At 42.6% G+C, this 11,450-nt stretch overlaps 1 protein-coding gene across 2 annotated transcripts in view; it reads left to right on the plus strand.

Moving 5' to 3' along the window:
- Positions 1-11,105, plus strand: part of RXFP1 (relaxin family peptide receptor 1) — a 51,044-nt gene extending 39,939 nt beyond the window's left edge. For both annotated transcript variants that reach the window (XM_053257638.1, XM_053257639.1), the window contains 4 exons: positions 2,250-2,479; positions 7,288-7,698; positions 8,788-9,006; positions 9,861-11,105. In XM_053257638.1, the coding sequence (XP_053113613.1) occupies positions 2,250-2,479; positions 7,288-7,698; positions 8,788-9,006; positions 9,861-10,162 (1,162 nt within the window). In that variant the 3' untranslated portion in view covers positions 10,163-11,105. The remainder of the gene's footprint in view (positions 1-2,249; positions 2,480-7,287; positions 7,699-8,787; positions 9,007-9,860) is intronic.
- Positions 11,106-11,450: the final 345 nt, after the last annotated feature.

Consider the following 11,450-nt stretch of genomic DNA (forward strand, 5'->3'; position numbering starts at 1 on the left):
TAATGTTTTACTTTTTAAATCTTGTTGTAAACTGCCCAGAGACGTAGGTTTTGGGCGGTATAAAAATATAATTAATTAATTAATTAATTAATAACCAGTATGGTTTAAACATGTAACATGATAGATTAAACATTTATCTATGCCTGATCTAGATCAGGGTTTCCCAGCCTGGGGTTGCCAGATGTTTTTGGACTACAGCTCCCATCATTCCCCACCACAGTGGCATTGTGGCTGGGGTTTATGCAAGTTGCAGTCCAATAATATGGGGACCAAAGGTTGTGAATCTAGAGAAACTATTCAGTTTGTGGAGAACTACCTTCTTCATTCAGTAGCTTCATACAAAAACTTTGCATGGAGAAAATTAAAATGAGTCCATATAACCTGTTCTTCATCAGCAAGCTGTTCTGCATAGTGAATTATTTCCTTACTTCATATTTCATAATTGTTTGTGCAAGGGCTTAAGCATCTATGTGCATTGACAGAGTGTTTGCTTCATTGCCTTGAACACACAGCTATTGGGATTCTGTGCATAGTTCATACTAATTTATATTTAAGGTTCAAAATCCTGTATTCAGAAGTAAACTGTAGGGATGTGTGAATCAGTTCAGCTACAAATCGATTTGTACCTGAATCTAGCTGATTCGGGTAATCTGGAGACACAAAAAATTGCCCCTGTGGTCCATTGGCTAGATTCGGGTCCAAATTGCATCACGCTTGATTTGATTCGAATCAATTTGAGATTCGGATTCTTATTAATTTCCCCCGATTCCCAACTTTTTCTTTTTAAAGCTAACCTCCAGCCCTTGTAGAAATGGAGTTATGAGCAAAATGTGTGGTCACTGTTTCATCTATTCATTTTGACTGTCTTTGAACAGTGCCAGCTGTTGTGTGCGCCAACTACACCCCCCTCACACCCACCAGGTACTGGAGTACTACTCAGTTTATGTTCTAGGATTTTTTTTCCCCAAGTGTTTAGATTCTCTGGTGTCTAATAACCTTTCCTCATAATGAATCCTTATGAAGATTCGTTACACACCAAAGAGTCTACACACCTCAAAGAATCCTAAAATATTAACTGAGTATCCAGTAGCTTGTGGGTTGGGGGTAGTTGGCACATGGGATGCCACTAATTTCCCACCCCCACCCGAAAAGCAGTGGCATCACAATGAACAGAAGAAATGAAGGTGTGTAATGAAGACACCACAGAATCTAAACACTTCAAAAAAAAAATCCTAAAAAATAAACTGAGTACCCCAGTATGTGGGTGTGTGTGGGTATAGTTGATAGTTGGCACTGTCCAATGACAGTCAAAATAAACAGAAGAAATGAAGGTGTATAATTAATCCTCATAGGAATACATTATGAGGAAAAGTTATTAGACACCAAAGAATCTAAACACTTCAATATTCCTAAAAAAATAAACTGAGTACCCCACCTCCTTGCAGGTGGGTGGATGTGTATTTGGCACATTGCAGTTGACAGTTGGCACTGTGCAATAACAGTCAAAATGAACAGAAGGAATGAATGTGTGCAATGAATCCTCATAGGGATTCATTATGAGGAAATGTTATTATACACCAAAGAATCCAAACACTTGACAAATAGTGACCGCACATTTTGCTCTATAACCCTACTTCTACAAGGGCTACAGCTTTGCTTTGCTTTGCTTTGCTTTGCTTTTTAATTAAAGCTGGGAATCCATGGTAGGGTTAGGATAGGGTGACTTCCAATCCCCAATATTTCCTATGGCGGAAATATACAAAACCAGTATAAACAAAAATCAATCATCAAAAATCAATCAAGTGCCCCACTACCTTGAAATCTGGATGGTAGGTGACGCCCATGAGGACCTACCCACCACCCAAATTTGGTGCCCCTAGGACCTTTATAAATGCTCCAAATTGTTCCAAATATGAATCAAATAAAATCAAAATCGAATCTGGGGTAATTTGGGGAGACAGATTTGGACACAAAACAAATTAGTGGTGATTCGATGTGGACACAAATGGAATTGAAAAAATTGATTTGTGTATATCCCTAGTAAACTGAGGTTTATGTACACTATAACTAAGCATCAACCAAACAAAATGCAAGTCATGAGTACATTTTATCAAGATTTCTGTATCAAGAATTAACTTTATTAGTGTGCTCATTTGTACTAACTTAATGAACATAGGCTTTTGTAAAGGCTGAAACTACATGTATCTTGATTTAATATTCAAAAGTGCTCTATTTCCCCCCCCTCTCAGATACTTTAAGAAGTTTCAGTATTGTGGCTACGCCCCTCATGTACGCTGCTGCAAACCCAATACTGATGGAATCTCCTCTTTTGAGAACCTGTTAGCCAGCATTATACAAAGAGTATTTGTTTGGGTTGTGTCTGCTGTCACTTGCTTTGGAAACATATTTGTCATCTGCACGCGGCCTTACATTCAGTCAGAGAACAAACTACATGCCCTCTCGATAATGTCTCTCTGCTGTGAGTATTCCTGACATTAAAAAGTTACAAAAGATCTCTGAGCATGTTATGGTCTAACAACTACATGAAGCTAAAGCAGTGTCTATTCTAATATATACTAAAATTCAAGAGCTGAGAAGATTAACCCAAGCTGTTAACAGCCAGAACAAACAAGAGACTAGTTAACATGATTATGAATAGGGTAGGAAATCCCTATTTCCCTATTCCAGAACTATCCTAGTTCTGGAGCTGTGTATGCTCCCATTTTTCTGCTCGTGTGTGTGTTAAAATCAAAGTCAGCACTGTCAGTAGGTACAGTATGTGTACAAAGCGTTCCATGCAGCTGTGCGGGGCAGAGAGCAGTAACTTTAAAAGGGGGCATGTAGGTCTTACTTGCTCCTCTGCACCACTATCCCACGGCAGCATTGTCAATTCTAAAAAGCTGCACCATGCAGCTGCAGTGCTGCTCTCAGCAGCCCACGTGCGGCGTGGTGACCAGGTACATGCCGCTGCCTGTGGACTGGGGGGAGCAGCACCGCAGCCACACTGCACGGCTTTTTAGAACTGACAGCACCACAGCGGAGGAACAGGGAAGACCTGCATGCCCCCTTTTAAAGCCACCGCTCACCACCAACCAAAATGATTTAGATGCGGCAGCTTGAATCATTTTGCTCCTCTGAAACCTCTGGCTGGCAGTGTTCATGTGTTGGAGGGCTCCCTCTTACCCAGCAGCTGCACTCAGGCCTTTAATGAGGTAGAAGGAAGAGCCCGCTGATGCAGCTGCTCCGACCTTGTTTTTAACTCATACGAGAGCAGAAAACGGAAGCGTTCACAGCTCCCAAACTAAGATCACTCCTTGCCTTTTAAAGCCACCGCTCACCACCAACCAAAATGATTAAGATGTGGCAGCTTGAATCATTGTGGCTCCTCTGAAACCTCTGGCTGGCAGTGTTCATGTGTTAAGCAGCAGCTGGGTTGGAGGAAGCACTACGTCTGGCACCTTCAGACAGGGAATCTTTGGCACGCTAAGTATAGAAGGCATGTGAAACTAACGCTCTAGCTGGAAAAAGCACCATTAGGGTGCCCACTTTGTTTACGTAGAGGCTCTGTGATTTTAAACAGCTTCATGACAAGTAGGAATCTCATGGTAAAGGTGCAGTGCTAGGAAACCTTTCTTCTGTTGATTTTTGACTGTCATCCTCTCTAATAAAAGCCTTGGTGTCCGTCCGTGGACGGACACCAAGGCGTGTGTTCGTGCCTCCCTGGCCTGTTCTGCGCCTGCGCGAAGCGCAGGCGCAGAACAGGGCAAGGGAGACACGCTCGCCGGCACCCGGCAGCCATCTTGGGCGGCCAGAAGCAGCCGCCCCGAAGAAGCCGGAAAACCGGCGCCGGGGTAAACTGGGCGAGGCAGCGGCAGAGCCGCTGCCTCGGCCAAAAGAGACGGAGGCGGGGGCGGAGCGGAGGCCACTTAAATATTTTTTAAAAGGCACCCGCAGCCGACGCCGCCGACCCTCCCTCCCAGCTGACCCCCCCCATTAAGGGCCAAATCGGCCCAGCCACTTGCTTCCGCAGCTTCCGCCGCCGACCAACCGCCCGCCCACCCAGCTGCCGATACCTCCTTGCTCCCGGAACACGTCCTCCGCTTGATCCGCTGCTCGATTAACAGAAGGAGAGAGGTGCTCGCATGCAGAGCTCCACTCTCTTTAAAGTCTCTTCCCGAACTGGCGCTTTGCGTCCTTGCCGCGCAAACCGCCAGTTCGGGAAGAGACTTTAAAGAGAGTGGAGCTCTGCATGCGAGCACCTCTCTCCTTCTGTTAATCGAGCAGCGGATCAAGCGGAGGACGTGTTCCGGGAGCAAGGAGGTATCGGCAGCTGGGTGGGCGGGCGGTTGGTCGGCGGCGGAAGCTGCGGAAGCAAGTGGCTGGGCCGATTTGGCCCTTAATGAGGGAGGGAGGGGGAATGGCAGCGGGGGGACAGGAGAGTCGTTACTAGGGCCTGTTGTTCAACGGGCCAAAATTAACTAGTATTGCTAATAAGAGCATAGTCCCTCCACCTACATTAAAAACAACAACAACCCCAATCTAATCTAATCAAAATTAATACTGTCCATTCACTATGGCTTGGATTCTAACATGCTTTTACGTATGCAGAAGGCACTTCTGCTTGCACAATGGGGTGCAGCCTTCACACACACACACACACACACACACACACACACACACACTGCTCAGCCTCCCATGCCACATTCCATCCTATTCCAAAAAGTCTCCAAACCCTGCAGGGGATGGGGGAGGCATGGCACAAGAGGCTGCAGAACAAAGCCATGTTCTGTGAATGTTAGAATCCAATGTTAGAATGTTAGAATCCAAGCCATTGCTATTCTCTTTCTATTCCAGCTTTTCTCCAGGCTTTGTACCTCTCCAGGTTTTGTAGATCTAAGGTGGGTTACAAAATATGAACAAAAATGGCCTGGTTCATACAATACTTTGAATCTAGGTTTAATGTAGGTTATCAACAATAGTGTTATTTTTGAGAACCTACACAAAAGCAGGAATCTCAGATTCATCTCAGGTCATAAACCACCTTGGTATGGGTTCACACAATTAAACTTAGATGTGAATGATAATGTGGAAAGTAGGAAGCTCCCTTATGCTGAGTCAGACCATTGGTCCATCTAGCTCAATATTGTCTGCACAAACTGGCAATGTCTTCCCCAAGGTTGCAGGCAGGAGTCTCTCTCAGCCCTATCTTGAAGATGCCAGGGAGGGAACTTGGAACCTTGTGCATGCAAGAATGCAGGTGCACTTCCCAGAGTGGCCACATACCCTAAGGGGAATATCTTACAGTGCTCACACATGTAGTCTCCCATTCAAATGCAAACTAGGGCAGACCCTGCTTAGCAAAGAGGACAAGTCATGCTTGTTACCACAAGACCAGAGATTTTTAGCAAAGTGCCTAGGAAGCTACCACTCCAGTTACAGAGTGCAGAGTTCAGTTATTGAAGCTATTTAAGGAACACACATGGAGATCACTGTAGAGTCTAAACTAAATTGATTTATTGATGAAGTACATTTGAGATAGGGAAGACCTATCCTATCTATCAGCTACATAATGAAAAGGTAGGGGGAGAAAGAGATCTCCATCTTCTCTCTAGGAGGAAAGGAAGAGGACTGACTCACTACAGAAGTGCCTGAGGAGTCAAAGCAGAGGTCACAGAGTAGAGGCAAGGATGGACAGGTAAGGAGACCCTCACTAACTACCTCTATTCCCAATGCCCCTAGTGGTCATTAGGATAGAAGGTGCAAAAGCTCGATGCACTGGAACTCCATATCCAACCCTCTCCTTCTTTAACAATGGGTGCATAGGAAGCTCCCTTATACCAAGTCATAGCATTAGTCCTCTAGCTCAATGAGCACCGTAATCAATTCCCCTTAGGGGATGGGGCTGCTCAGGGAAAGAGCTTCTGCATGCATGCAAGGTTCCAAGTCCCCTCTCTGGCATCTCCAGAGATGGGGCTGAGAGGGACCCCTGCCTGTATTCTTGGAGAAGCTGCTGTATTCTTGGAGAAGCTGCTGACAGTCTGTGTAGCCTCTGCTTCCAGGCCAGATCGTCAGTTTGAGTAGCTCACATACTCTGAGGCTGCCTTGCCTCATCTGATATCTGAGCTCCAACCTGTCCTTGACCACATTTTTTGCCTATGACTAGGGATGTACACGAACCTGTTCAAAGGCCCTTTTACGGGTCTCCAAACAGGTTTGAACACTGGGAGGTTCGAAGGTTCAACGGCGGTAGGAATTACTTTAAGGTCAGGAGAGGGTGCACTTACACACACCCCTGCCGCATTTCCCCTGCCGGTGCTCACTGAAAAACCAATCCAGTGGGGTAGCAGTGCACTTCTCCGCCGCCCCATCCACTCCTCAGACCGGAAGTAGCATGCGTGCATGTGAGTGCACGTCACTCTCACTTGTGCACACACTACTTCCTGACACTTCAGATCCGAGGAGCAGATGGGGCAGCAGGGAGGTACACTGCCGCCCTGCTGGACTGGTTTTTCAGTGAGTGCCAGCGGGGGAAACGTGATGGGGGGTTAAGTGTACCCTCTCCTGCCCTTAAAGTTATATCCCCCCCCCCCCCCGCCGGTGTTGAACTGCTGGTTCCATGCACATCCCTAGCTGTGACCCTCTACTTCTCTTCTGCCTGATCTGGAACCTCCCACCAACACTCCGCCAGCCCATCCTTTACGTGGTTTCTGACCCTCTGCTGCTTTTCTGTTCCTGGCCACAGCCTGTCTACACATGAATTCCAGTTCTGGGCCTCTGCTCCATGGCTTCCCAACTGCAACCAGTCTCAGCTAAAGTCTGACATGAAGTGCCAGTAAAGTCAATAAACATGCTTAACACACAGTAAAAAGAAACACACATAGTTCCTTACTCAACTCCATAATCTTTCATAAGGAACTGATGACAATAGTGATAAAAAGAAAATAAGGAAATTCTCTCCAGGGTGCCAAATTAGTTTAACAGGCACACTATACAGTATTTTGACCCAGGCCTGTAAGCCAGCCTCAAAAGTTTGGGTGGGGGGAGGATTGCAGAAGTCAGGGGAGGCAGGTTATAAAATGTTCAGTGAAAACAGTCTGTGAGGTGGGGAGGAAAGAGAATTTTTTGGTACACACCATGCTACCAGCTGGCTACAGGCCTGTTTTGATCCCAAATAACGACCTGTTCAACTTGCAAAACCAAAGCTCCCTTGAGAATGAAAGAAATAAACTAGTTTTTATATCTATCTACCGGTAATTAAATTTCACTAACACACACTTTTCTCTGTAGGTGCAGACTGCCTCATGGGTATATACTTATTTGTGATTGGAGTCTTTGACCTGAAGTACCGAGGGGAGTACAATAAGCATGCTCGGCTATGGATAGAAAGTGTCCACTGCCAGCTAGTGGGGTCTTTGGCCATTTTGTCCACCGAAGTGTCAGTTTTATTATTAACCTACTTGACTTTGGAAAAATACATCTGCATAGTTTACCCTTTTAGATTCATGAGGCCAGGAAAATACAAGACGATTTCAATTTTGGGTCTCATCTGGATTATTGGCTTTGTGGTTGCTTTTACTCCACTGATAAATAAGGACTTTTTCCAAAACTACTATGGCACTAATGGCGTCTGTTTCCCTCTTCACTCTGAGCAGTCTGAAAATACTGGAGCTCAGATTTATTCTGTTGTAATATTTCTAGGTAAGTAAATGTCATGTTCACCCTGATTTATAGCAGATGACCTATTCATGGTGCACCTCCGCTGAATACCAGTCATTAAATCATACAGTCACTAAATTGAACTATATGGGGAACTCACTTCTCAGTAAAAAAGACATCCATGCCAATATGGTCACATCCTATACAACTAGTTGCTGAAGGTGTCACCTGAATTAAACACAATTCTATACTCAAAGGAATCTAACACATTACTACTATCATTTTAAACTACTGAATTCATTGTGAAAATAGGGTTTACTATATATTACTGTGAGCAATAATTGTAACCCACAAACCACATAAACTTATTCCTGCTGAACTTAGAAAGGAAGCACCTTGCCCCATATGACCCAACCAGGACCTTAAGATCTTCTTTGGAGGCCCTCCTCCAAGTGCCCTTGCCAAACAGGGAGGGGCGGTGGCTACTAGGGAGAAGGCCTTTTCCATGGCTGCACCCACTTATGGAATAGCCTCCCCAGAGAGGTTCACCTGGATTCACCATTTTGTTCTTTTAGACACCAGGTAAAGACCCCTTTGTTCACTCAGGCTTTTTAAATTTGGTTGTAACGAGTTTTAAAATTGCTTTACATCATATTTTGTATTTCCTTTTTCCCTTTTGGTCTGTTATGATTCAATGTGTTGTATGTTTTCATTGGATGTTTTAATGTTGTGATATGTGCTGCCCAGAGAGCAATTTGTTATGGGGGCCGGGGGCCGCTAACAAATAAAGTTTATTATTTAGGGTTATTATTCAATGCAACTCTTATGCTGGTTAAGGGATTAATGACACAATACTTCTAAAATCCACAAGCCATCTGTGCTTTGACTTGGTTTCTAAGTCTAGTTCTAATTTTAATCTGGATTACATTTTTATTTTGTTGTGTTTTTGATTTTAATGTATACCACCCTGAGCCACTTTAGGAAGGGTAGTATAGCAATAGAATACATAAATATTTGATCTTTGCACATCATGCCTGCTTGCTGTTATAACACTGTGGGGTTGCGTTGTATATTATTCAGTACAGAAATCTCCTAAATGAAATTATAATGCTGCCTGTCTTTTTGCAACAGGTGTTAACTTGGTGGCGTTCATCATCATAGTATTCTCCTATGGAAGTATGTTTTATAGTGTTCATAAGACAGCTATTACTGCAATGGAAATCCAGAATCATGTGAAGAAAGAGATGACCCTTGCCAAACGCTTCTTCTTCATTGTATTCACTGATGCACTGTGTTGGATACCCATATTTATACTAAAATTGCTTTCCTTACTTCAAGTAGAAATCCCAGGTATTGCTAATTTTAATTCCAGTTTCTCTGTCAATTGTTTCGTTTGCAACTTGGAGGCTAGTGGCTCCTTACCAACAGGAAAACACCAGATAAACTTTATTTTAGCGTACCGATGGAGATTGAGACAAAGTAATACTTACTTCAAGCATATCAGCACATCAACGTGAAAGTTTGTGTCTACATACATACCCCTACCCAATCAAAATTCTCCTACCCTTTTGTTTGACCCAGTTAAATGTTGGGTGACCCTCCATGTACTTACACCAATACTCATTGGTCTAGTATCAATAAACCAATCTTTAATACGGTCTTAGACCAGCACAAAGTACAAGGCATAAAATGGCAAAAGTGGCAGAAACATAAAATGGCATAAATAGCATAAGACATAAAAAGGGTATTAAAAGTATATTAAAATTCCATAGGTTGGGTGTTTAAAAAGCTATAACACTATAAATCCATAGAACTTTAAAATGCAGGTTATAAAACACAACTATAAAATGTTAAGAGATGTGCTGCAGCTGAACTATGGGGTTAAATGCCCTGTTTGGCCTAATTAGGTCTTGATGCCTTTCAGGACCTGGTGGACTTTACACGCTGCTGTGCAAAACTTGGCAACATTATGTGTGATGGCAGGCTCTGAGTCAGAGAGCAGAAGGCAGGTGTAAAATTGGTTTTAATGTCTTGGGAGCTTGAATAGTAGTAGAAGGATGAGGGTGTGGTGGTACAGATATCTCTGTAGTAAAGGAGAACGTGTGCTGTGTTTCTAATTGGCAAAATTGTTCTAGTAAGATTCCATTACTACAGCATACCTTTTGTTCTATAGCATATAATAAGTGTTCTCTTTCTCCCTTTAGGTTCCATAACTTCATGGGTAGTTATTTTTATATTACCAATAAACAGTGCCTTGAACCCAATTCTCTACACATTAACCACTAGGCCTTTCAAAGAAATGATTAATCAGGCCTGGCACAACTACAAGCAAAGAAGATCCCCAGGAAGCAAAAGCAGCCAGAAAATGTGTGGTCCATCATTTATCTGGGTAGAGATGTGGCCTATTGAAGACATCTCATCTGAATTAACAAAATCTGCCCCTTACAGAGACTCTTTGGAGGGATCAGTGAATACACTGTCAGCAAGACTGGATTTGCACACATGAAGATGGCTCAGAGCAAAACATGTACATTAAGAATTTCATATACATCATCATTGTTCTGGAGTTATTGCCACATATGCAGTAAAGCAACAGACACCTTCAGCCAAGCTGTCAAATCAACTCAAAGCAGAACAGAAGTGACCACCATACACATCTATTAACAGAGTTTGGGAGCATGATCCATAAAGGGAGGAAATGAAAAGAAAAACTGCATATGTTGGTGATTTTTCCAGGGAATATGAGATCAAAGAAATCAAAGTGGCCAAAGCCTAAAGATTGCATTGGGTTGCAACTATATCCAAAGAATGTGAATCCTGACTAGTAAGTACCACTGAAACCAACAGAGACAACTTAAACTAGTCACATCTAAGTCTCATTAATTTCACTGAGACTAAATCAAGATTCACTTTCTTTAGATACATATTTTTTAATTTCTTCACACACAAAAATTAATTTGCAAAGCTAGAGTAATAGGATAATGGAGTGTCTAAGTGACAAGTGTTATTCCCAAATCACAGGCAGTTTTTGTGACTAAGATGCTATTACTGTACTAATAGAAAAGCTAAAATGATTTGAATAAGAGAGTATAAAAAGAACAGACCTATTTCAGCTTTAGGGGGACTAGAAACAAAGTCCCTTAAAGCACTTTTTTCATATGGGAAGATAATAGTTTCCTATTTTAATTCAGGTTGGAGGATGAAGGACAGGCAGCCAGCTGTCAAGGATCTTTTTGATTTGCAAAAGGTTTTATAAGATACAGTATTTGTACTTGACTTCTTAAGGAATGTAAGAAGAATAGGAGGCGTGATTTGCACTTTGTTTATACAGATTTTTGGAATATCTTGAACTCAAGATTATTTTAAAAAAACCAGTTGTTTTGGTATTCAGTTTCTACCAGTATGTATAGATGTTGTTTTTGTAAATAAAATATGGGCTGTTAAGTCATGCAATAGTTCCCTCCTTTTACAAAAACATCTGACAGCCCAACAATCTGATGTTTAAGTTGCACATTCATAGATGCTTGATCTAGGCTTACCTTGTTACCACTCTTGAAACTGGTGATCTTGACTTTAACATTACTTTGGAATTTTTTTTCTTTTTTTTGAGTTATCTGGGTAGAGAGTTATCTTTTGAAGATCAGTCCACAAAATGGATTGATATTATCTGAATTTTCTTCTTGGTGGACTGGTGAGCAATTTTTGTTTTTGTTTTTCTACACAACAAGCCTTTTAAATATCTTATTAATCTTGAGGTCTGGCTAGGGAAAACACACCATCAATTCCTGATGCAT

The sequence above is a fragment of the Hemicordylus capensis genome, chromosome 5, assembly GCF_027244095.1.
Source record: "Hemicordylus capensis ecotype Gifberg chromosome 5, rHemCap1.1.pri, whole genome shotgun sequence".
Taxonomy (NCBI): domain Eukaryota; kingdom Metazoa; phylum Chordata; class Lepidosauria; order Squamata; family Cordylidae; genus Hemicordylus; species Hemicordylus capensis.